This window comes from Aquarana catesbeiana, linkage group LG02 (genome assembly GCF_042186555.1).
Source record: "Aquarana catesbeiana isolate 2022-GZ linkage group LG02, ASM4218655v1, whole genome shotgun sequence".
NCBI classification, from domain to species: Eukaryota; Metazoa; Chordata; class Amphibia; order Anura; family Ranidae; genus Aquarana; species Aquarana catesbeiana.
The window spans coordinates 545,209,562-545,237,005 of NC_133325.1; the positions used below are offsets into that span (position 1 = coordinate 545,209,562).

At 42.7% G+C, this 27,444-nt stretch overlaps 1 protein-coding gene across 1 annotated transcript in view; it reads left to right on the top strand.

The window, feature by feature from the left end:
• EPS8L3 (EPS8 signaling adaptor L3) overlaps positions 1 to 27,444 on the top strand; it is a 302,100-nt gene that overhangs the window by 239,186 nt on the left and 35,470 nt on the right. The window contains exons 14-15 of the mRNA XM_073615885.1: positions 4,455 to 4,554; positions 25,765 to 25,799. Coding sequence (XP_073471986.1) covers positions 4,455 to 4,554; positions 25,765 to 25,799 — 135 coding nt within the window. The remainder of the gene's footprint in view (positions 1 to 4,454; positions 4,555 to 25,764; positions 25,800 to 27,444) is intronic.

The following is a 27,444-nucleotide window of genomic DNA, read 5'->3' on the forward strand; positions in this document are numbered from 1 at the left end:
ATAGGATCTTCGAAGCTGCCTTCCAGAATACCCCTTGGTTGGGGTCTCTTAATGATGAAAAAATCTCCCAGCCTTCTTAAATTGACTTATTTTTACTAATATTTCTTTTGTTCCGTTCTCATACCCACCATCCTCCCCACAATCCAATAATAGAGATAATTAATGAGATATGAGTAGTCACCGTTTCCCAGAAGTTATGTTACTACCTTAAGTACATTAAGCATTCCTTGGTGCTGTTCAATTGTTTAAACCATAGTATTAAGTCCCCATGCACACGGACATCTCTACAGCTGCTTTTCTAAGCCCTTTCTGCAGCTCAAAAAGGCCTGTCTACGTTAGTCTATGGCTTCATGCCCACCTAGGCGTCTCTAAGCTGCAAGTGGCATAGGCGTTCCTAAGCTGCAAAAAAAAAAAAACGCTCAAAAACGCTCAAAAACGCTATTGCAAAAACGCTGCAAAAAGCTGAAAAAAGCTGAAAAAAGTTAAAAAAAGTCACTGCAAAGACACCGGCGTCTTCACAGCGCTTTTCTAACAGCCCGTGTGCATGAGGGCCCAGGTGCTCAGCAAAATAATTCAAATGTTTTAGCGATATAATGCAATCTAATTCAAGTATTCAGCAAGATGATTTATATATTCAGCAGTATAGTTCCAGTATGAGCTTATATGTTCCACATTTTTGTTACTATGAAATTTCTTCTTATTCTATAGTTTGTACTATCAAGCCTATAGTTAGTACCATTTGCAAAAAAAAAAACAAACAAAAAAAAAAAAAAATCACAAGAAAGGGAGATACTGCAGCAGCAGCAGCAGCAAGCAGGTGGGGGCTGGGAGACAACTCTTCCGTTGGCTTGTCTCTCTTTCACCTTCTCCTTCTCTTCTCCCCTGTTCCCCCCCCCCTGTTTTTATTGTTTTTCTTAGCTCACTTGATTCAACTTTTTCAGCTCTTTCGCCTTCATTTACTTTCACTTTTCATTCCATTTTATTTCAATGTGTTCTTTCCCTTTCTTTTGTTCTATTACTTTTCCTTTGCTTGTTCACTTCAAAAAAACAATTGCAATAAAAAAAAGCCAAAAGAGGGAAAAAAAAAAAAAAAAAAACGCTCAAAAACGCTATTGCAAAAACGCTGAAAAAAAGCTGAAAAAAGTTAAAAAAAGTCACTGCAAAGACACTGGCATTTTCACAACGTTCTCCCAACAGCCCGTGTACATGAGGGCCCAGGTGCTCAGCAAGATAATTCAAATGTTTTAGCGATATAATGTAATCTAATTCAAGTATTCAGCAAGATGATTTATATATTCAGCAGTATAGTTCCAGTATGAGCTTATATGTTCCACATTTTTGTTACTATGAAATTTCTTCTTATTCTATAGTTTGTACTATCAAGCCTATAGTTAGTACCATTTGCAAAAAACAAAAACAAAAGCCAAAAAACAAACAAAAAAAAGAAAAAAAAAAAAAATCACAAGAAAGGGAGATACTGCAGCAGCAGCAGCAAACAGGTGGGGGCTGGGAGACAACTCTTCCGTTGGCTTGTCTCTCTTTCACCTTCTCCTTCTCTTCTCCCCTGTTCCCCCCCCTGTTTTTATTATTTTTCTTAGCTCACTTGATTCTACTTTTTCAGCTCTTTCGCCTTCATTTACTTTCATTTACTTTCGCTTTTCATTCCATTTTATTTCAATGTGTTCTTTCCCTTTCCCTTTCTTTTGTTCTATTACTTTTCCTTTGCTTGTTCACTTCAAGACAATTGCAATAGAAAAAAGCCAAAAGAGGAAAAAAAAAAAAAAAAAAATACGGTACTTATCTTTTAGTTGTTGTTGAAGTTGGGATACAAAGGGACGCTCACTACTGCTTGCTGCTGCTCTCTGATGTTATCAATCTGCCCAGGTCTGTCTGACCCGCTGAAGTCGCAGCTGTTCTCCGCTCTCAGCTCTTTAGTGTCCGCTGCCGCTGCTCCTTGCTCCGCTCACCCACCTTCCTGGCTCTCTCCTCCGAAATTCCCCGGTGCACTTCAGCTGGTTCCTCCGTTCTCCGCGGCCGGCAACACCGCTGGGGACTTGAAACAGCCCCCAGCAGCGCACCGTTTTCCCTGCTGCCGTCGCTTCCGAAGCGCTCCGATCTCCGCGGTTTTCCAGTTCTCCTAACCCCCCGTCCTCGATGAGCCTTCTAGCCCGTCCGACTACGGAGGGGTGGAGGGGGGGGGGATGCAGGCAGATGCAGGTACAGACTTCCTCTGGCTTACACTGCAAGACAGCTCAGAGAGTGATGAGCAGGGGGGTGGGGAGGGAAGCTACCTACACCTTCTCATCAGGCCGATCATTCCTCTCAGCTGCAGGGAGAGGGTTCTCAGGATCCTCACGCCGTGCACAGAGCCATTACCAGGCTCCTCCCTCCCATGGTTCTTAAACCCTCCCTCCCATGATTCAAAACGTTTTCAAATCAAATTTTCCAACTTCCAAAGAGAATAGAATAGAAAATAAAGGAATAGAATAGAAAAGAATATAACAGAAAATAAAAGAATAGAATATAATAGAGTAAAACAGAACAAAATAGGATAGAAAATAAAAGAACAGAATAAAATGGAATAGAATAGAAAGGAATAGAATAAAAAAAAATGAATAAAATAGATGATAACCATCTTCTGACATTCGAATAGAAAAGAATAGAATTAAAAAAACAATAGAATAGACCATTTTCCAAAAGTCAAATAGAATCAATTCGAATTTGAATAGAATAAAAAAGAATAGAGTAGAACAGAATAGAAAATAACACAATAGTATAGAAAAAAACAACAGAAAAGAATAGAAGGAATATAACTATCTTCCTATTCTAATCTATTCTATTCAAATTCAAATTGATTCTATTTGAATTTTGGGGAATGGGTATATTCTTTCTATACTAATCTATTCTATTTTTATTTATTATATTCTTTCTTTATTTGCTTATTCTATTCTATCTTATTTTATGTTCTATTCTTTTCCATTCTGTTATTTTCTATTCAAATTTATTCTATTTAAAATTTTGAAAGACGGTTATATTCTTTCTATTCTGCTCTATGTTATTCTATTCAGTTTTTTTCTATACTATTCAGTTATTTTCTATTCTATTCTAATCTATTCTTTGCTATTCTATTCAAATTTGAATTGATTCTATTTGAATTGTGGGAAATGGTTATATTCTTTCTATTCTTATCTATTCTATTGTATTGTTTTTTAATTCTATTCTTTTCTATTCTATTATAGTCTATTCTATTCTTTTTTTTTCTATTCTTTTCTTTTCTATTCTATTATTTTCTTATATATTCACATTCAAATGTATTCTATTTGAAACTCAAATTTCAGAAGATGGTTATAGTCTTTTATTCTATTCTATTCTATTTGTTTCTATTATGTTCTATTCTGTTCTTTTTTTTTCTATTTTGTTCGGTTTTCCTCTATTATATTGTATTCTTTTATTTTCTGTTATATTCTTTTCTAGTCTATTATGTTTTTTTTTGTTTCTATTCCTTTATTTTCTATTCTATTTTATTCTCTTTGGAAATTGGAAAGCTATTCGAATTCAAAAAAAAAAATTTGAATTTGAAAAGTATTAGAAAATGATTAAAAAACGGGTCAAATTAGAATTTTGTCCGAATTTTTTTTTAGTTATTTTGGATTTGTTTACATTCGGTACTATTGTAGTTCAGAAATTCGGATACATCAGAATTTCCGAAAAACGAAAATTTGTCCGAATTTTAATTCGGAACAAAATGAACCGCACATGTCTACTGGCAATGTCCCTCTGGGAAATGCAGTTCAAAAGCTCTTGATTATAGTAGGGTTTCTCTTGTTTGGACTACAGTTTCCACAGTGCAATGCTACCTGACTCAGTCTATTGAACTCTTCCTGCTCAGCAGCTCCCTCCTCTTGTTGATATAGCTGCTAACCAGTTCAGTACTGCAGGGGAGCAACTACAGAGAGCAACTGCAACCAGTGTTTCTCTCACTATTTATTCTTAGCCAAGCACCTGGCTACAGGTGAATACTTAAAAATTGCTCACGTCTATAAAGGGTTAAAGGTGCAAAACCTAAAGTGCCTAATGATGTGAAAAATTCGCAATAAAAGCCTAAATGACCAGATGACTTTATGGAGATTTTTTTGTCAAGGATTATGTTTGTTTTTTTTTAAAATAATAATGTTATTTGGTAATGCTAACATATGCACTGTTCATATTATGTATGAATTTCAACGATAGCTCTACTTTAAAAAAAAAATTTAAAAATTGCACTCAAAACCTAAAAATATAAAGAGTTTAACCTCATTTAATATGGAAGATGGCATTTTCTAGGACCATAAAAATTGTGTATTTTTTCAACTTTATATATGTATATCGTATTGTATTTTATGGTTATAAGCCTTTAAAATTAGATAAGTTACTAGTTAGCAGCTTCATCTTTTCAAATGTTAATTTCTTTACAGAGCTGATTGGCCTAATGCTAAGATGATCCCACCATATATACCAGTATTCTATGATGGATGGATTCTTCCAAATGTAAACTCAGTAAATGGACAGCCAAAGGTAAACAGAGGTATCAAAATGTTAGCTGTCAACTTAAAAAATGACTCTACATATAGGGGGCGATTTACTACAAGCAATTAGGCTATTCACTTTGTAAAGGAAGTTGCGCTTGACAAGGAAAATTGCCCCAGAGCTCAGTGATTGTGGTGAAGTCTCACTTGCAAAGAATACTAAATTATGTGTAAAGAAAAAAATAAAAATAATTTTGCTCATGGTTGGAAGATGGAAGTCAGCAGAGCTTTACCTTATTCACTAAGCTCTGGCGCAAATTCCCTTGCAAAGTTAACAGCCACCTTGTCTTTAGTACATTAACCCCACAGTGTCTACTGTGGATTACATGAGTACATCTACATCAGAATATTGTCCACTGGTAATATAAAATACCTTCACTACAGTTTAAAAAACACAAGTCAACTCCCCTAGCCATGTACAGGGGCCCAAAATCCAATGAGCACCTTCAGGCTTTCAAGGGGTATTAATTACGCATTGGATTTCCTGACTACCTATCACAATTTCAGATGCCTTAAAATGCCAGGACAATATAAACACCACCCAAATGGCCACTTTTTGGAAAGACACTCCAAGGTATTTGACAAGAGGCATGATGAGTATTTTGCAGATGTAATTTTTTGTCACAAAGTTTTAAAAAATGAAAAAGAAAATAAAAAAATACATTTTTGTTTTCTTTCTTCATTTTACAAAAACCTGTGGGCAGGTTGGTCAGGACAGAAGGGAAAATAAAAAACAGGTGTCACGCCTTATTCCACATTTACCACAAACACAACATCTTTTTTGGAGTGACTTTTGTGTTGGGGTAGGTTGGAAGAAATCTGGAAAATGCCTCTAATGCAGCTGGCTAACTGCATCTGGATATGGGCTTTGGCCACAGCTCCTTCTGGAAACAAAACAGCTGAGATGATCGCTTCCTGAAATCTAGGAAGGATCCAGTTCTCCGGTAGCTTTGTGAAAAACAAACGCATTGTATGGAGCCAATTAAAATAAATATATATGCATTTTTTGTACTAGGGTCTAGGTCTGAGGGAGGCTAAATACAGCTTCATCATTTGATTATTGCATTCTGCACCTCCCATATTTAGATTAAAGTTGTGGATGCAGAGAGGCTTTTCAATGACACCAGAATTTAAATTGTCGTGTCAGGGTAAATGCAAGACAGGATGTCTTTCCATTTTACTGCTAGTTGTTTTTCATTTCACAAGCAGGCTCTCTTCCTTTCTAAGTGGGGTGTTAATGAGCCATTGGGGAAGCCCCTGTGATTAAGCTGCATGGTGCCACAGCAGTCAATTTTCTAAAGGAATGCATTTCTTAAAAGGGGCACGCTTGCATAAAAGTTGTCCACTTACAAATGGTACCCCATGGTAAACAAGGGTGACAACAAGTCCCACACTATATTTTTTTTTTCAAAAAATTTTTATTGCGCACAAAGGTGTTATTCATACAATACATCAGATAGAGAATTACAGCCAAATCAAAGTAGAAATTTACATCCGACATTTGACCAGTAATAAAAAAGTACATATTTAATGCACCAATATCTAGGCTAGTCAGATCTCCATTTCTAACACATAGTTGGTATATGTGCTTTTTTTTTTAACAGTAACCAGAACAAAATAGGACTGTACACTCAAAACAGTAACATCCCCCTTCCCACCCTTCCCCATGAAAGTCTGTTTTTGGTAGTAGATTCAGAAGGATAGAGACAAAACCCAAAGAGCCTTATCCACATCAAAAAGAAGACTCACTGTCAGCCCTCTATTAGTCACTCTTTTTGGAGTAAAAATGCCCTCTGATATTCAAAAAAATCTATTACCCCCCACCCTCCAGGGTATTATCAGAGTCAACCCATCGAAACCATACCTTTCAAAACTTCTTGAAACTTCTTGGAGGCCCCCCTAGCTTCATAGGTCATTTTATACATCAAAACATCAGCATTTATTATTTTTTTCCACATCCCCAGCGTCAACAGTTCGTCATGTATCCAAGGTCTGGCAATAAGCTTCCTCACTCCAAAGAATAGAATCCTAAGGAATAGTTTTGTGTATACGTTCATTTCTTCTTGTCCAAATGCCCCAAGGAGACACCGTAGGGGGGAGCAAATATTTAGCAAGTCAAACTGCTCTGAAATGAATTCAGTCACATGTGACCATAGTGGTCTTACTTTTTTACACTCCCAGATCATATGTAGAAAAGTACCCTCCACCCCTTTACATTTATGGCAAACAGCTGATTCCCGTCTTTGCATTCGATAAAGTCTAGTAGGCGTATAATACTGCTGATGGAGGAACCGGAACTGGATAATTTTATTTGTAGAAGAGACAACAGATACCAAATATGTATCCAGCACCTCCTGCCACACATCCTCCGACAACTCCGGGATAATCGCGACCCAGCGTTCCATGGATCTAGAGGTTGTAGTCATTACCCCTGGACCCACTGCCACATAGTATCAAGAAATTCTCTTCGCTGGATCCGGTTCTATCAGAACCTTCTCCAAGTCAGTATTCTGGACTATAATTTCACCATCCCCAAACTGCGCAAGCGCTGCATGACGCAGCTGCACATATCGAAAGAACCAGTTCTTTGGTACTCCATAATTCTCCCTTAGGTGTGCAAATGTACAGAAATGATTATCCTGGTATATATGGTGTAAGTATTTTATGCCATGTCTAGCCCAAGAGCTATACCCATCGGGCAGTTTCAAAAACTCTGCAAGGGTCTTATTACACCACAGGGGACTATTTGGAGATAACCACAAGGGATCATCCTTCCTCCGCTTAGAGCATATGTGAAACACTTTCCCTGGTAGTGCCATTACGGATCCCACCTCCCTCCCTGGGATCCCTTTCCTATACAACATATTTTGAAGTGTTTCCTGCGAGGAGGCAACAGCAGCCTCCAACAGGGTGGTAGCATTAGGTGTTAGTGGGAAGAGTCACCAGTGCAAAAAGGACAACTGTGATGCCATAAAGTAAGACCGCAGGTCAGGAAGGGCCATCCCACCCACTGTAATTGGTAGTTTTAAAATTGTCAAAGAAACCCTGGGTGCCTTAGAACCCCAAAGAAAACCCACAATAATGGAGTCTATATTTTTAAAAACCTTCAGAGTCACAAAAACCGGAGAGTTCAAAAGAATGTACAGGAACTTAGGCAGGAAAATCATTTTAAATAAATGTATCCATCCCATCAAGGTGATCGGTAAATTCTGCCATTTCCGTACCTTCTCCCGAAAGTTTTGTATAAACGGCATCAGGTTTGTCTCCAAAAATGCTGAGATGGGAAGCTGAACCTCTATCCCCAAGTACCTAAAGGAGGTGGACAGTGGGATGGGGCAATCCCAGGGGACCGCTACATCACCATCAATAGGGAAGAGGGAGGACTTTTTCCAATTAATTCGGAATCCAGAATAATCACCAAACTCCTGAATCAATCGGAAAGCTTCTGAAAGTGAAGGCCCAGGATCCTGTAAATATAGCAACATGTCATCCACATAGAGCGAGACTCGCTCCTCAAACTCCCCCAGTCACAGTCCCACCAGATGTGGAGTAGTTCTCAGTTTGACTGCTAGCAGCTCTATTGCCAAGGCAAACAGGAGGGGTGAAAGCGGGCACCCCTGCCTGGTGCCTCTAAAAATAGGAAAGGAGTCAGAGATTATGCCATTAACCCTCAGCCTTACCAGCAGATCTGTATAGAGTAGCTTTACCCAGGAGACAAAAATGGGACCAAAACCATATGACTCCAGGAGGTGGAACAGATATGTCCACTCCACGGAGTCAAAGGCCTTCTTTGTATCCAAAGAGGCCACTTTTCGAGTCCCTGAGTTGTCATGGGCTGTTTGAAGATTTATAAAAAGTCTCCTAATATTCATCTGTGCGCAGGGACCCTGAATAAAACCTGTTTGATCAGCATCCACCAATTTTAGTATAACTGATTGTAATCTACCTGCTAATATTTTTGCGAGGATTTTTGTGTCCACATTCATCAACGAAATCGGACGATATGAATCACACTCTCGAAGGTCTTTCCCACCCTTAGGTATCAGTACAATCAAGGCTTCCCTCATTGAAGGAGGAAGTCTACCGTCCGATCTAGCTGCATTAAAAACTTTTAATAAGCGTGGGGCCATACCGTATTGAAAAGTATTATACCATTCCGAGGGGAGTCCATCTAGTCCAGGAGACTTCCTGGGCGGAAAGGAGGCAATTGCCTTCTCTACCTCCTCCACCGTAATGTCAGCTTCTAAAGCAGTACTATCCTCCTCTGTCAATTTAGGCAAATCAACGTCAGCCATGTAATTCCCCAATGTATCCATCTCCAAGGGAGTACAAGAGCTATATAGTTTTTTATAGAATCAAGCAAAGATGTCTAGGATAGCAGTTGAATCACAGATTTCAACTTTAGAGTTGTCATATACTGACTTAATATATACCGAAACATATTCCGGTCTCACCAAGTATGCCAGGAGCCTGCCATTCTTGTCGCCAAATTCAAATATGCGTCTACGTTGTGCAAGGTTAAATTTTGTGGTACGATCCGTGAGGACTGTCCTGTACTCCCTTGTTCTGGTTTGTAGAGTCAATAGTCTTTCCCTAGTGGGGTCTCTAACGTACTCAGCTTCCGCCAGTGTCACCTCAGTCTCTTTAAGTTGTACCTCCGAAGCCAGTTGTTTCTTGAACCCCTGAACTTCCGTCATAAACACCCCTCATAGCGTGGCCTTAAAAGCCTCCCATTGGAGAAGTATGGATGCAGAAAAAGCATTTTCCGCCCAAAAATGTTTGATAGTCTCTGCACATTTAATTTTAATATATTCCTCCTGAAGCCAACTAGCCTCCATTCGCCACATTCGTAAACCTGACTTCGGTCCTAGATTAAGTTCCAGTAGCATAGGGGAATGATCCGATAAAGCTCTGGGCAAATATGAAACTCCCTGAACCAATTGCATACTGTCCCCCTCAGTCAGGATAGTGTCTATTCTGGAGAGCGTCTTATGCGTTTCCGAGTAACAGGAATATTCCCGGACATCAGGATGATGAAAACGCCAGACATCTCTGAAACCAACCACCCCGCCAAAGGGGCCGCTGTGCCAGATACCGCTCCCAATCTATCCATAGCTGGCTCTGATACAGAGTTGAAATCACCTAATATGAAGATCCTCCCTTCTACCACCTCATAGACAGTTTGTAACATATCATCTAAGTGAGCTAGTGAAAAAGGGAGGAGGCACATACAGATTTACTGTTGTTAGAAATGTATTTATCACCTGCACCACTAATACCACAAACCTCCCTTTAGTGTCAGTCCGAACTGCATGTATCGATATAGGTATAGCCTTAGTAACCAGAGTGGAAACCCCCCTAGCATACGATGAGCAAGTGGCATGGTAATCCCCAGCAATATGTGCCCGCTTTAATGAGAGAACTCTGGAGCCCTGAAGATGTGTCTCCTGAAATAATATTATATGTAGTTTGTGCTTTTTGATATAATCAAAAATCAATGAGCGCTTGAATTTTGAATTGAGGCCCCTCACATTTCAGGCCAAGATTTTAAGACAGACCGCCATACCGGTGAATTGAATAGCAGGCAGACCTCTCCAGCTCTCGTGGCCAATCAAGCTACCCAGGTGGGCTCCAGTTTTCTCCCAGCGGCTGCAGAGAGCGAAATAAGCAGAACATTTGAAATGACTTCCCGCAGGCGTAGCAAATGTGAATGATCTCTACCAAAAACAGACTTGAAATCCCCCAGATATTGTAACCTCCAACCTTCCCCCACCCCCCTCCCTGCACCCAGCCCCAACATACCAGGCACTTTTTTTCCATAACCTTAATGCAAATAATCAGCAGAGACGTGACAACCAGTCACATAGGGCAAGTTACTATAGAGCAACAGTGCCACTCAACATCCCCCCAAAAAATTAAAGTCAGTAAAAAACCTATAGAAATGCCGAAAAACACTTTCTCTTAACAAAAAAAAACGTTTTTGGTGAAGAATTGCAGCATCAAGAGCAGCCTGCAGACACTGCACAACATACTGTCACAGGGCAGTAGCAATGTCAAAAAAAGACCAAAAAGACTCTCCAGGACCATCAGTACTTACAAAAATGTCCTCAAGAAAAAAAACAGTGATGAACTTTCCAGGAACAAAGATGGAGGAGCAATAGTCCCCGTCCCTCCTTTCCCTTAAATAGCAATGAGAAAAAAATTGCATCGTCAGTGTCGGATCTCATTTCAAATTATTCCATAATGATGAAAAAGGACAAAAAATCCAGAAAAAAAGAATAAGAAAGAAAATAAGAGAGGGGGAGGGGGGAAAAGGAGAGATAAACCACGGAATGCATTCAAATAGGCAGTCACTGTCATTCCCATTATTTATAATCTCACCCAAAACTTGCTCTACACATTTTCATCAGGGTGGTCGAGATGAGGCCCTATCTCTCTGACGACCACGAGAATCCAGCCATTCAGAAGCATCGGTAGGATTGTTGAAAAATTGCGTTTTCCCATTCTCCACTATGCGCAGCTTAGCAGGATATAGCATACTTTAAATCGGGTTGAGATCTCTCAATCTTTTCTTTATGGGTTGAAATGAAGCTCTCTGTTTCTGGGTAACTGCAGAGAAATCAGGGTATATCGATATTCGATTTCCATCAGAAGTCAGCTCAGGGCCCACTCTGGCTCCCCGCAGAATATTCTCCCTGTCCCGGAAGTGAAGCACTTTTGCTATCATAGATCTGGGGGAGGCTCCCTTCGGGGGGGCCCGGCCTGGGACACTGTGAGCCCTTTCAATGGCAAACATTTTTGTGAAGGTATCAGGCGCCATATAAGCAATCAGCCATTTCTCTAAATATTCCTCTGGGTGCTTTCCCTCCACTCCTTCTGGGAACCCCACCAGCCTTATATTGTTTCTCCGCATGCGGTCTTCCATGTCTGCCATCTTTAATGTGTGTTCAGATAAAGTCTTTCTGGTCACCTGTGCCGCAGTATCTAAGGGTCTCACAGTATCCTCCAGGACAGAAACACAGCGATCAGTGGTCTGTGCCCTCTCCCTCAGCTTTTGCATATCATGCTTCATGAAGGAAAACTCCATTCTAAGCTCCTCAAAGTGGTCTATTAGCTTGGTCTGGCACCCCTGTATGGCCGCCATTATGTGAGTCAGGGACGGTTCTTCTTCCTATGCCTCCTCCCTGCCAGCTCTGGCCCAGCGATCCTTTAATCTGTCCAGCGATCTCCCCCTGTGTATCACTGCCTCTTTCTGGGGTTTAGGACTCACCCTGTCCAGTGAGGGAGATGCCTGGAGTGGTGTCTCTCCGGATCTCTGTAACGGCGGCCATTCCTCCTCCTGTGATCCGGCGCCATTTTGAGAGCCCCAGGCGAATTGTGCCAGCCGTTCCGGTTGTTTTGGGGCAAGGAGGGACGAATTTTACCATCCCCGAAGGTGCCCGAGGGGTCCCAGCACACATCCCCAGCAGTTGGGCCAGAAATTCGAATGCCGCTGTCCCAGGATTTAGGCAGCATTATCAGTCTGCAGACGGAGCTCCGGTCTCGAACTCCACACATGCTGCGCGCTAGCTCCGCCCAGTCCCACACTATATTACCACTGCTCCCCATTCAGTCTGTGCATCCAGGAGGCTCCACTTGACTTTTTTTTCCCTCATAAATGCTAAAGCAGTATGTAAAGCCTGTGGCTCTCTCACAGAGCTTATACTGTATATTTTGATCCGATATCTGCATGATTGCAAGCCTGCCAGTAAAATGTACAAGTTTCTCTTCTATACATATGTTTTGTTGGGGGCGTATACACATCTGCAAATTTCTGGAACAGGTAATTTATGAGGGGCCGAATTTTGTGGAGCCGATCATAGTCAGGGTCACCCCGGGGACAACAGATGTTATTGTCATTGAAATGCATAAAAACAAAATTTTTAATCTCATATATTTTCCTGGCCACTGCAGCAGAGAACATGGGCATATGATAAATTAGGGATGTGGACCAATATTACCCATGCCCATGTTAAGGTTTAGGCCCAAAAAAGTTTGAAACTTGGAAACTGTGATAGGTTTCCACTTGAATGACCAAAGTATGAATTTGGGTTGACGCATATATACTGTTGAGCATAAACATTACTTTGGTCCACAATCAAATTATAGAAGTCAAGGGGCATTGTTAAGTTGGCTGTTTCCACCTGATCCCTGGGCTGGGCTGTAAATGGGGGAGTAACGGGGGCAGTTAAATCTGGGGACAATGGAAAGAACAAAAAAGTAGGAAAAGAGTAATACCTATAATTAGAAGTTCCAGAATGGGTAATGAGTGTAGATGTGTGTGTATCACGTTGAATCACAAACCCATAATTGGAGACTAAGCCAGATACCTGCTAACAGTAAAAACGTGGGCAGGTGCACTCCTCTAGACCATAGCATAAATGAGAAAAAAAGGGACCAGGGGGTCAAGGGACAGGGTCAATCAAGGAGGAACACACTGGCTGTAAATATAATTAGAAATAGTTTATTACAAAATATATAATAAAAAGGTTTCCACCCACATAGTAGAAAATAGTACTAACCTCCACCACTAGGAAAGTGGCAGTGCAAAAGGACAGATACACCACCTGGTACCCACTACATACATGTCAAATATCCCCATACATGAAACTAGTTAAGCAACGTCCAACTGATCCCACTCCTGGGAACAGTATAGTAACCTGCAAGGGACAACAATAGTAATGAATAGATGAATAATAAGAAAAATGCTGGATGATGAAAGTAGAATCACTTGTGAAGAACGGCCTGTATGGGACCTGCCGGTCCTTAGAACTAGGATGAAAAATCACTGGGAGCAAATGCAGTAAAGTTCATGTGTAAATTCCTGTAGGTGCAACTAATAACAGTTCTATGATCTGCCGCACTTTCATAGAGATATGATAATCAAATGGAAAGGTATAGAAAGCGGCTTGTATAGCGAATGTGACGTGCAGCCAAACACATACCTTCCGTCCTCTACCCTCTCTGCGATGCAGTGAGAAGGAGGGGGGAGGAACAGCTGATCTCAGTGCAATAGCAGACCGGGTGTAGATAACCTGTGGCGTACAGATGATTTCCCTCAATGTAGGGGCTGTCCCAGGATCCGTAGTATTCGGCACTTGAAGGGAAATATAACTGTGGGATCCCACTAGCTGATCTCCTAGTGTTTCATCGAAGACGCCAGGCACCACAGCCGTATGGCTTTGAAAGCAGGAGTCGACACTGGCTGCACACAGCTGAGGTGGGATGCTCCGCAATCCAGCACGGCTGGATGTGTAAGTAGTGAGATGAATGAGTCTCTAATGGGATCGCAGCTGGGAAGGGAGTGAAGGAACAGGAAGACCAGCATTACCCAGTGTGTGCAGACATCCTGAGAGCGTTCTTCAAACAGCAAGAGCTTGGGGGGAGATAAAGAACCATGAATAAAGTAGGGGATGAAAAGATCCTAGTTCTAGTTCTAGTTTTTAGCCTAGTTCTAAGGACCGGCAGGTCCAATACAGGCCGTTCTTCACAAGTGATTCTACTTTCGTCATCCAGCATTGTTCTTATTATTCATCTATTGATTACTATTGTTGTCCCTTGCAGGTTACTATACTGTTCCCAGGAGTGGGATCAGTTGGACGTTGCTTAACTAGTTTCATGTATGGGGATATTTGACATGTATGTACTGGGTACCAGGTGGTATATCTGTCCTTTTGCACTGTCACTTTCCTAGTGGTGGAGGTTAGTACTATTTTCTACTATGTGGGTAGAAACCTTTTTATTATATATTTTGTAATAAACTGTTTCTAATTATATTTACAGCCTGTGTGTTCCTCCTTGATTGACCCTGTCCCTTGACCCCCTGGTCCCTTTTTTTTCTCTTAAATCTGGGGACACCCTATTAGGGTTTGCAAGCACCTCTGGAAGGCTACTATGGGCTCTGCGGACCTGAGCTCAAATTTGTGGTGGCTGCAGTTGCATTGCGCTACTAGTGCTAGCCACCTCACCAGATTGTACTGCACCGATGGTGCTTGCCACTTCACTATGAAATACTCCAGTGCTGGTGTCTAGAAGGCCAGGGTGTATTATGCTGCTAGTGCTTGCCAGATCACCAAAAAGTAGTGCAGTGCTAGTACTTGAATCCTGCTGCATCTGAGCAGAATTATGTGTTTCTAGCAACTCAGCAACATGAGGTGGGGTACATTTTTTTTTTTTTTTTTTTTTACACAAAGTTGTTACTTTAATGAGATATTTCGTATACGTTCCGTGGGTATTTGTGGAATTATACCCCAAAACACATTCTGCTACTCCTCCCAAGTATGGGGATACTACAGGGGCCCTAAATCCAATGAGCACCCTTAGACTTTAAAGAGGTGTAAATTACTCATTGGATTTCCTGACTACCTACAGTGCCTTCAAAAGTATTCACCCCCTTGGCATTTTTCTTGTTTTGTTGCCTCCCAACCTGGAATTAACATGGATTGTTTGAGAATTTACATCATTTAATTTACAGAACATGCCCATAACTTTGAAGGTGTTTTTTTTTTTATTTTATTTTATTGTGAAGCAAACAACAAATAGGATAAAATAGAAAAAGTCAATGTGCATAACTATTCACCCACCTAAAGTCAATGCTTTGTAGAGACACCTTTTGCGGCTATCACAGCTCCAAGTCGCTTTGGATAAATCTCTATGAGCTTGCCACATCTTACCACTGGGATTTTTGCCCATTCCTAATTGCAAAACTGCTCCAGCCCCTTCAATTTGGATGGTTTGCGCTTGTGAACAGCAATCTTTAAGTCTGACCACAGATTTTCTATTGGATTGAGGTCTGAGCTTTGACTAGGCCATTCCAACACATTTACATGTTTCCGCTTAAACCACTCAAATGTTGCTTTAGCAGAGTGTTTGGGGTCATTGTCCTGCTGGAAGGTAAACCTCCGTCCTAGCCTCAAATCACACACAGAGTGGTACAGGTTTTGCTCAAGAATATCCCTGTATTTAGCACCATCCATCTTTCCCTCAACTCTGACCAGTTTCCCAGTCCCAACTGCTGAAAAACATCCCCACAGCTGCCACCACCATGTTTCACTGTGGGGATGGTGTTCTTTGGGTGATGTGATGTGTTGGGTTTGCGCCAGACATAGTGTTTTCTTTGATGGCCAGAAAGTTCAATTTTAGTCTCATCAGACCAGAGCACCTTCTTCCATACATTTTGGGAGTCTCCTACATGCCTTTTCGCAAACTCAAAACATGCCATTTTGTTTTTTGCTGAAAGTAATGGCTTTTTTTTGGCACTCTGCCATAAAGCCTAACTCTATGGAGCGTACGGCTTATTGTTGTCCTATGTGCAGATACTCCAGTCTCTGCTGTGGAACTGTGCTGTGCTGCCTCTCTGATTAATGCCCTCCTTGCCCGGTCCATGAGTTTTGGTGTGCATTTCCTCCATTAGCATTATATTGTTTATTTCATTGACCCATTCCGCAATAGAGGGGGAGTTGGTAGATTTCCAGTGTCTGGGAATGAGCTGTCTCCCTGCACTCATAAAAAACTTCAAAAGACTGTTTTTCTGTGATTTTACGGTTCCGGGAAAAATAGACAGAAGGGCAATGGCGGGAGAAGGCATAAGGGGTTTATCATAGATCTCTGAATAAATGTGAAAAATCTGCGTCCAAAATGGTAATAGCCTATCGCATTCCCACCAGATGTGCAAATAAGTACCTCTCTTGGAATTGCATCTCCAGCACGTATCTGAATTGGCCGGGAACATCATCCTGAGTGTTGTGGGGACCCGGTACCACCTTGAAAGGACTTTATAGTTCTTCTCCTGCATGTAGCTCGAGATCGAGGTCTTGCTTGTGAAAAGAAAGGCCTTCCTCCAGTCCGCCTCAGGTATATCAATTCCGACCTCTGCTGACCATTTTGTTGTGTAAGTAGGAAGGACATCGTGTATGTGTTCTAAGATTTGTTTGTGTATAAGTGATAAAGGGTGTCTTGGGATTTCCGGCAGGACGCATAGTTGTTCAAATCCTGTTAATGGTCTATGAGTTAAGTTAGAGTTGTGTAGTTGTTTGCAGAATTCGTTTAAATGTCTACGGGTGAGCCAAGTCACCCTAGAGGTTGTATTTGGGGGGGCCGAAGCAAATGTACCTAAGGTGGGGTCTACAAATTGTCGTGGGGTGGGCCAGTGCTCTCTAGAATAGTTGTCTATGGAGTTTATGGAGTGGCCCTCCGGAAATTTAGAGTTATCAAACAAAGGGGTGAGTGGGCTGGGTTCCGAGGATAGAGCATAGGTGAGTTTCCTACGATACCAGATCGTCAAAGCGTCTCTTGTAAGGGGGGACAGTGCCGCTATCGATTTAAATGAGTGGTCGTATCCCCATAGGGAGATCATGTATGGCTAGGTCTTGCTCCACAAATGTGGTAGCTTTGGTCATGGGTCGAGGAAACCACTCAAGGATACGGGAGATTACTGTAGATGTATGATATAACTCAAAGTCAGGTAAACCCAGCCCACCTTTTGTAATGGGGGAGCTCAGAAGTTTATGCTTCAGTCTCGGGTGTCTGCCCTTCCAAACGAAACGGATAGCCATTGATCTTAGGGAGCGGAAAAAGGCAGGGGGGAGGACTATGGGGAGGGCCTGAAACAAGTATAGGAGTTTGGGAAGGATGTCCATTTTTAGTGTATTGATACGGCCCGTCCAAGATACCGCTAACTCCGTTCGTTCTTCCGATAAATGTCTGAGCTTTAGAAGGAGGGGGCCAAAGTTCAGGGCATAAATATCCGAAAAGTTTTTCGGGATGGCTGTACCTAGATAGGAAATGGAGTTCTGTTTCCATTGAAATGAAAAGTTTGATTGGAGGGTTGAGAGTGTGGGTTGTGATAAAGATATGTTTAGGGCCTCAGTCTTGGAGATGTTTAATTTATAGTTGCTAAAGCGACCGAATCTGTCTATCTCTGCTAGTATAGAGGGTATGGATATGTGGGGTTTGGTCACGTACAGGAGTAGGTCATCGGCGTAGAGAGAGAGTTTACAGTGAGATGAAGGGGTCTGGATGCCTTGTATGTTGGGGTTCGATCTAATGGCTTGGGCGAGGTGTTCTATGACTAGGGCAAACAGGAGAGGGGAGAGGGGGCAGCCCTGCCTGGTGCCGTTAGTGATCGTAAAGTTTTGTGATTGGGTGCCGTTTACTAGGACAGTAGCTGAGGGTCTAGAGTAAAGAGCCATAATGCGTGCTAACATTTTCGGGCCAAGGCCTATTTGGGAGAGGGTGGATTGGAGAAAAGACCAGCTGACCCTATCAAAGGCCTTCTCCGCGTCGCAAGAGAGAAGGCAGGTTGGTATGCGGTGGCGCTGGGCAAAGGTAATTAAGTGTATGGTCTTGGTGGTGTTGTCCCTGGCCTCTCGGCCTGGGACAAAACCAACCTGATCTTTATGTATTAAATTTGGTAACAGGGGGAGAGGCGGTTAGCAAGTATTTTGGCATATAACTTTAAATCAATGTTTAAGAGAGATATCGGTCTATAGTTGGAGCATATGGACGAGTCCTTTCCAGTCTTAGGGATGACCACTATTTGGGCTTGAAGGCTAGATGTGGAGAGAGCAATATTATCCTCTAGAGCGTTAAAAGCTTTCGCTAATAAAGGGGAGAGTTGTGTTGCAAAGAGTTTATAGAAACGAGAAGAGAACCCGTCAGGTCCAGGGCTCTTACCATTCTTGAGGTTTTTAATGGCAGAGAGGAATTCCGTATCGGATAAGGACTCCTCTAGGTCTTGTGAATCTGATGTAGGGAGAGTTGGAAGGGCTGTCTCTTGAATATAAGAAGCTAAGTCAGGCGGTGAGGATGAGGATAGCGGGATCTGGGGGGTAAGGTTATACAGTGCTGAGTAGTACTGGCGGAATTCTTCAGCAATGGCCGAGTTCTGCCTGATTTTGCCTTTGGTGGGAGAATTTATGAATGGGATAGGTGTTCTCTTTTGGCGGGGTTGAAGGGTGGATGCAAGATGTCTACCGCACTTATTGGCTTGAGAATAATAAGTGAATCTGCCTTTGTCCCTAGCTATGAGAGATTTTTCTGCGTAAATGCGCAGGAGGTCTCTCCTGGCATTGGTGAGGTCAATGAGTGTCGTGTCAATGGGGTTTTGTTTGTGTGAGTCTTCCAGGGTGGCAATGGTAGTAAGAAGACGTTTCGTGTCTGCTATGCGCGCGTGTTTAAGTCTGGAGCCGTGCTGCATAAATTTACCCCTGAGGACACATTTAAGAGCCTCCCATTTCGTGAAAGGGTTAGTGGGGTCGTAAGTGTGGTCCGCCACAAAGTGTTTAATAGTCTGTGATATATCTTGAGAGCATACCAGGTCGTTTAAGAGATTGTCGTTCAATCTCCAGGACGAGTTTCGGTTGCGTATTGGTGTGCGTCCCAAGCTAATGTGGATAGGGGCGTGGTCAGACCACAGAGAGATCCCGATAGACGCTGACGGCGAGAAATCTAGTAAGGATTGTGAAATAAAGAGATAATCTAGTCTCCCGTAAGTGGCGTGTACGGGTGAGTAAAAGGTGTAATCCTTGGTGGAAGGGTGTAACATACGCCACACATCCACCAAAGATAAGTCAGATAGGAGGGTTCTGATATTGGTCAGAGAGGTTGGAGAGATCGAGGACTTACCGGTTGAGGAGTCAAGACGAGGTATCAAGGTGGCATTCAGGTCCCCTCCCAGGATCATGTTGACCGTACCAAACTTTTTCAGACGGGCGATGACGGAGGTGAGGAATTGTTGCTGGTTCTGGTTAGGAGAATACACGTTAATAACAGTGTATATGACATTTTTGTATGACAATTTGAGGAAAATATATCTGCCTAGCGGGTCGATATACGAGTCAAGCACATCTGGAGTAAAGGATGCGTGAAAGGCTATAGAAACCCCTTTGGATTTTGCTGAGGGATTGGAGCTATGGAACCAAGTAGGATATCTTTTATAAGGAATTTGCGGGATTTTGTCTGACCTAAAATGGGTTTCCTGTAGAAGCAGAATTTGAGTCCGCATTTTGTGGAAATGGAAAAGAATTTGTCGTCTTTTCTCAGGAACATTAAGACCCCTGCAATTTAGTGAAGATATTTTCAAGGCGGTTTCGGATGCCATAGGAAAATTGTGCTAATGGACAAAAAAAAAACAGGTAGAAGGGAGGCTCGCTGTCTTCCTAGATAAATAAAAGGGGGTTAGGGGAGGGGAAGGGGGACATCTAGTGGTGAAAAAAAGGAGAGAGTTGAAGTTGAGAGAATTGAAAGTGGAAAAGAAAAAGAGAAGAGAAAGAAGGAAAAAAAGAAAAAAGGGCCAATATGGCTTCACTAATGGTGTTGTCAGCAACGTATCAGCTACCACCCCGAAGGGCGCTGAATGACCTAAATGGGGGAACAGTGGTCAACACAGAGGGGAGCCCACACACGCCGGGCTATAGAGTTTGAAATAACAAAAGGAACATGATGGCTCTGTATATTAACATAAACTGGTAACAATGAACATAACATTTCAAGGCCCTGCATGTCTAGGTAGGTTAAAGACTGTACTGCTGACCTCCTAGGAGAGAATATCCCCTAAAGGTTTCAGATTAAATGTATTGCATACAGGGCCTTTACTCCAGCAACAAGGGGTAAAGGGGAGGGAGGGGGGGGGGGGGTTGGGGGAGAGGGATGAGAGAGGATGGGACCATACATGGAGTTTGAAGAGCAGTGCCCTTGAAACGGGACACCGCACGTCAAATATAACAGGGAACATAATCTGTAGTATTAGTCCTATAGTAAGGAAGGAAGACATATTGTGTTAGTTATTTAAATGTCCCAATGAAAATGTAACCGGGGACGCCGCCACCGATTAGGAACCTGTGGGAGAAATGGAAAAGAGAAAAAAGAATGGAATAGTCGAGGAGAGAGTTCATCCTTCGGTCGTCGAAGAGAAGTCAGACTTGGGTCTTTTGCTCTTCTTCGGTCGTTTCTGCCAACCTGGCGCAGCTTTGAAACCTGGAGTGGCGGCATGGAGAGGCCAATCTGGGATGGAAATCTGGAAGTTCCAAGAAACTTAGGTAGATCACCTAACGTGCGGAAAGTCGCGGATTTTCCTTCATGGGATGCAGACAGGTTGAAGGGGAAACCCCAGCGATATTTAATCTGCTTGGCTTGAAGGGCCCCGGTGAGAGGCTTCAGGGCTCGTCGCATGTCCAGGGTCAATTTAGATATATCAGGGAGGAGAGACACTGGGGTTTCGTTAAAGTAGATGGCAGCTTGAGCACGTGCGGTTTGCATGATGGCGTCTTTAACTGCATAGAAGTGTACTCTGCAGATCACATCTCTGGGGTGTTCCAGGTTTGGATTTTTAGGGCCTAGGGCTCTGTGGACCCTGTCTAGCTCCAGCGGGTCGTCTTTATCTTTCTGAAGAAGGTCATTAAAGATGGCTGTGACAGCCGGCGCAAGGTCCTTGGTTTCAACCGATTCAGGCAGACCGCGTATGCGGATGTTGTTGCGTCTGGCTCTGTTCTCTTGGTCATCTTGATGGTACATCAATTGCTGTATCTGCAGAGTATGCTCATGTAGAATAATGTCATGCGTTTGTAGAGTGGATGCAGTTTCCTCCATGGTGTGTTCTACCTCCTCAACTCTGTGAGTGATGTCTCTGCGGAGCTCAGATATCTCTTGTTTATATGAGCGCTCTAAGCGTTGCATGTAGGCCTCAAAATCATGTCTGGTGGGGAGTGCTTTGATATATGCTTCCATGTCCCATCCTGTGTAAGATCTGTGGGATTCAGGGGAATGGCAGGCTGAGCGGATGGATCCAGCTTCAGAATCAGGGGGAGATCGGGCCCTTTGCCTGGTTTTCATGTGTGGAGTGGAGCGCTGTGAAGCAGCTCCTTGTGAGGCAGCATGTGAGCCTGAGGTCCGGGCGGGCGCCATCTTGGACGAGGGGGGGCCGGAGCGGTTGTGGCCCAAGTGTGTAAAGAACCGGTCTATGTCCCCTTCGGGATGTGGATCGGGGGTTCGGTGCCTGTCTCCCCCACCCTTCCTCCCCATAACAGACCTGGATGGCGGTGCTGGGAAGCGCTAAGAGCCTCGTTTGTGCCGGCGTGTGCGGGAGCTCCTAAGGAGAGCGACTTACTCCTCCATGCGTCAGGCCACGCCCTCATAAAGGGGCGTTTTTAGCTGTCTGTTTCCACCTGAACCCTGGGCTGGGCTGTGAATGGTGGAGTAACGGGTGCTGCTAAATCTGGGGACGGCCTAGGGACAACCTGTCATGCTCAGAATCCTGTACACCTCCTCACTAGTGTACCTTTTTTTGGGCAGTAACTTTACAGGTAACTAGTGGCAATTATGGGAAAAAGAGCTCCTGGCTAGCAATCAGGGACTGCTTGCGCACTAGAAATAAAATGAACTGCTAGTGCTAGCAGCGATCAGGCACGACCTTGCTAACACTGGGACAATGTATCAGAGGTGGCAGTGATCAGAAAAAATATACTGACACTGTACTTGTTGTGGGGGGGGGGGGGAGTAAACACAAGTGCTGGCAGTGATCGGGACTGATCCTGTTAATACAGCGTTTTTGGGGACACCAGTATAGTTCTGATTGTGACCGGGATACTGATCCATACAGACGCTATACTAGTAATGGTAGTTATAGTGTTACCTATCTTGTTTGTAACACGGGGACTGCCTGTACTAGAGAAGGTGATACTGTGACACTTCTCTTCTAATATAGGCACCTTACTTGGACATCCACAGAACTGTTTTCGGGGGGGGGCTAATTTTAAGGTCACCCATGCTCTGCCCCTTTTCGACAATTTCATGAAGGGGGGGGGGCTTTATCACATAAAATGTGATAACCCTTCCACTGCCACATTTGGCACATTTTTGGGGGGGAATATGTACCTGGTTTTGCCGTGGCAATCTGAGCCACATACAAAACCATGCAAAATATGCTGTGACCACAAACTATATCTGCATGGTGCAGCATTGGCTTAAACCAGTGGAGATCTTAAATTCTATATGGGCACAATAGCATCTTTATGGGCACAACAGCAGCTTTATGGGCACCATAACATCTTTATGCTATGTTGCTGTGCTTAACCACTTGCCTACAGGGCACTTTCACCCCTGTCCTGCCTAGGCCAATTTTTAGCTTTCATCGCTGTTGCACTTTGAATGACAATTGCGCGGTCATGCATCACTACCCAAATAAAATTTTTATCATTTTTTCACATAGATAGAGCTTTATTTTGGTGTTATTTAATCACCACGGGGGTTTTTATTTTTTGCTAAACAAACAAAAAAGACTGACAATTAGAAGCTAAGCAAAACTTTTTTTTATTATTAAATTTTGCAAATAAGTAGTTTTTCTTCTTCACTGATTGTGACTGATGGGGGCACTAATAGGTGGCACTGATTGGCAGCACTGATAGAATTGGTTAAACAGCATGTTGCCTTTAGTGGGTGGTGCTATTAAAAAGAATAATGTAGTTATGGCAATTATTGGGTTAAATCAGGTGGTGAGGAGGCAACATCAGGTGTCAGACCGACAATAAATAAGGCTGAGCTCTGGTGAAGTGAAGATTCTCTTATCATGTTTGACTTTACTTTCCTGCACTTTCCTTCCTAGTGTGTGGACACCCTGCTGATTCCAAGGAGGGGGCACTTGACCCCCCTTGCCCCCTCCTGCGGATGCCCATGCCTACTTTGTATACAATGGTCCCACACTCATATACAAGAGGAATATGAGATAAATATACACCTAGGTATGGCAGCCACAGAACAGTTACCAAATTGTGCCCCTTACGGCTAATGTTCAAACTATTTCACAATTCTCCTGTGCTTATACAATTATTATGAGGATCATGGCTCTCTCTGCAGATATTGTGCTTCTCAGATACTCAGATTCTAAAATTTTAACAAAGAAATGTAATGTGCTTTTCCAAAAGAGGGACATGGTATAAGGTAACATACCACATAACATATATTCATTCAGTTAGCTGTATAGATACTCCTTCCACTATGGATCAACTCTGCATCTTAGGATCAAATAGCATAAGTGCACCAAATATGTATAGCCACAGAGGCAATAGATCATAAGGTGTGCCCGGTCCAATCCCTGAGCTAGTATCTCCAATATGCTTGCAACTATAGCCTTCCATAAGGTATCAGTGATTCACATATATTAGAATCATTCCCATTTAATAAAGTGTACAAGTGTTAAGTACATATCATCCCCAATGCTTACTTCAAAAAAGATCCAAGAGCCACGTAACATCCATACAGGGGGTGTGGAGTAAGCCTTTTACTGGCAGTCAAATGTCCAAGTGTTTATACAATGTAGTGAAAATCCCCATCCACCAAGTCCCTAAAAATCAGCCCAAATACATGCTAAAACAAGTAGACCACTGGTTGATATGGGCCCCCTGAACGATATAGCAGAAAATAATGTGTCCTGCAGTGTAAATATCAACTACCTCTATGTACACAGGCATAAGGAGCAAAAAAAACACAGGGTACTTATCAATCTTTATATGATCCCAAGTGGTCTCAGATGCCGTCACAAAGGAGAAAAACAGGACTATGCAAGCCCACACCAGACCGGTATTAAATACATCATTCTCCTCAGTTTATACAAAGGAAAAGGAGGGGTATAAAAAAAAACAAGACAGTAATGTTAATAACATTGTATTTAATGTACCCATGTGGCTGACAGAAATTAGTATGTAAAAAAAAAAAAAAAGACAGACTTTAATGTGAATAAATCACCAGGACCAGATGGCTTACATCCAAAAGTTCTCAAGGAACTTACTGAGTAGAATGGTACCAGCTGATATGGCAAGATGACAAAAAGCAATTGCAGTACCAATATCGAAAATATTCAAAAAAGGGAGGAAATATATACAGTACCTGGAAACTACAGACCAGTCAGCCTATCATCAATAGTATGTAAACTATTGGAAGGAATGATATGGTACCATATCCAAGAATTTGCTGATGGAAATAATTGCATTAGAGGTAACCACATGGATTTGTGGAAGACTGTTCTTGCCAGACCAACCTTTTATTCCACAAGTCGGTAAGCTGCAATTTGGATAAAGGAAGGTCTGTGAACGTAGTGTATCTGAATTTCGCTAAGGTATTTGATACATTACCCCATAAACTCTTAATTTACAAAATTAAGATCCTTTGGCATTAAAGATATTGTATGAACTTGGATGGAATGCTGGCTGTAGGAGCACATTAAGAGGATAGTGGTTGATGGCATATTTTCGGAATGGTCTAGAGTTGTGAGTGGGGTACCCCAGGGCACCGTCCTTGGACCAATTCTGTTTAACTTGTTCATAAACAATATAGAGGCTGGAATCAATAGTTCAATCTCAGTGTTTGTTGATGATACAAAACTAAGCAAGGCCATAACCTCACAACAGGATATAGAAATTTTACAAAAGGATTAAAATTATATATGTTCGGCAACTAAAACGGCCAGCTTTCGGCCTGTGTGTACAGCTTACGGCCAGCTTCTGTCGAACAGGCATGTTGGTAAACCAGCATCTGACCATCATAATCTGATGGCGCTGGACGTCATTGGCCATCTTGTGGGCAAATAGAGTTCTGCATTCCCAGTAAAAATGCCAAGTGTTACATAAGCTTTTTCAGGCCTACTGTTTGTTTTAAAAGGAACCTACATTCATTTAAAATGTGTTTTGGGAGTATTAAATGATACCAAGAATATGTAGTGCATGTTTTTACAAAGTAAATAATTTGTTGAATAAATATTGAATATGTTTATGTTAGGTGAATCAGTGTTTTAAAAGTTGGCTGTGAAGGAATTTCCAATACATTCTATTATTACAATGTTTGCTTGCTTTTTTTAAACGGTTTAAGTTAAGGTAACCAGTAATTGAGATAATGTTACTATTGATGCAAAGCCTGATTGCTCATGAAGATAACTCTCAAATGTAAATGGATATCTTACAAAATATAAACACTTTTACTGGCTAAGCTGAAATGCAAAATTGTCTTGGTCCTGAAAGGGGCTAAATAAATAGGAGGTATATACACACCTTCCACTAACATCCTTCTTTTCTGCTTCTACTTCACTAGTCCTACTAGTTCTAAAACTATATGTAAATTAAAATTTAGTAATGATCAAAAGGAATACCTGAATTTATTTTTCATCAATCTATAGGTCAAAGAAAACCTGCAAACTCCGTCCACCAATCAGTAAGTGCATAAATATAAAAAGCAAAGTCTTTAACTCTTGCTAATTATTTAAGAAAGGACCCTTTCATACCTGCATGTTCCATTTTGGTGCATTAATACATAATTTTTTTATCCAAAATATTCCTATTGCAGGGGTAGGCAACCCCACGGTACTGGTGCCGCAAGTGGCACACAAAGCCTCTTTTGCCGGCACTCGACTCCCTCCCCATCAGCAGAGCAGCGCAGGGAAGTGTCAGTGAGACACTAATGCATTCCAATTTCAGAATTCCCCACGCCGCACCTGCACTGAGGGAGAGGCACTGTGCCCCCACACATTGTAAAAGATGGGAAACATTGTTTGGTTCTCTAACTTTGCGGCAGCTGCGATCGTTAGCTTTTGTGATGGGGAAGAGATTGGGTGCAGTTCTGCTGGGGGGGGGCGGTCCCTGTTTCCAGCAGGAAGACTGTTACTGCTAAAGCCAATCACAGTCCTGCTAGCCCCACCCTCTGGAGGAAGATGACTCACTTGGTTGCCGCTACCAATCTCAGAAAGAAGGGATTTCACTGTGATTGAGAAAACCAGAATTAGGTGACAGTTTGTGCAACTTTGGTGAAATTATTCCTGAACCTGCATCACTTACTACTGAACCCCTGCACTCTGTGTCCCTTTAAGCCACAACCAGTATTCAGTGCAATGAAAATCACACCCAACTTTTGCTGCAGCGCAGAGCACCACACTTTTTCTCAGCTATGATCCTACGGACAGCCCACTGCTTTCAGAAAATGCACCCGACCTTAGCTCATTATTGCGCATCCATTGCAGATGCAGATGAGCAGGAGGGTACAGCGGTGGGGAAAATGAGCAGAAGGGGTTCAGAGGTGGGACAGAAGAGTAGGAGGGTACAGCAGTGGGGCAGATGTGCAGGGAGGTACAGTGGTAGAAGAGCTGAGAAGGGGCTTCAGCAGTGGGACAGATGAGCAGGGGGTTACAGTGGTGGGACAGATGAGCAGGGGGGTTCAGTGTTGGGGCAGATGAGTAGGGGGTTTAGTGGTGGGACAGAAAAGCAGGGGGGTAGAGCAGTGGGGCAGATGTGAAAGGAAGTGTATTGGTGGGACAGATGAACAGGGGGTACAGAGGTGAGACAGATGTGCAGGAGGTACATTGGTGGGGCAGATGAGCAAGCAGGTTACAGTGGTGGGGCACATGAGCAGATGGGTTCAGTGTTAGGACAGATGAGAAGGTTATTCAGTAATGAGACAGAAGAGCATGTGGATACGGCAGTGGAGCAGATGTGCAGGGTGGTACTGTGGTGGAGCAGATGAGAAAAGGGGTACATTGATGGGGCAGATGAGCAGCGGGGTTACAGTGGTGGGACAGAAGAGCAAGGGGGTACAGTGGTGGGGTAGATTTGCAGGAGGTACAGTGGTGGGAGGGATGAGAAGGGGGTTCAGCGGGTGGTACAGATGAGCATGGGGGGTTCAGTGTTGGGGCAGATGAGAAGGGGGTTAAGTGGTGGGACAGATGAGCGGGGTGGACAGTGATCTGAGGTGTGAAGGTGCATGAATTGGGGCTGCTCTGAAGACTGGAGTTGCAGGATTTGGGGCTGACCTGAAGAGTGGAGTTGCAGGAATTTGGGCAGATCTGAAGTGTGGAGTTGCAGGAATT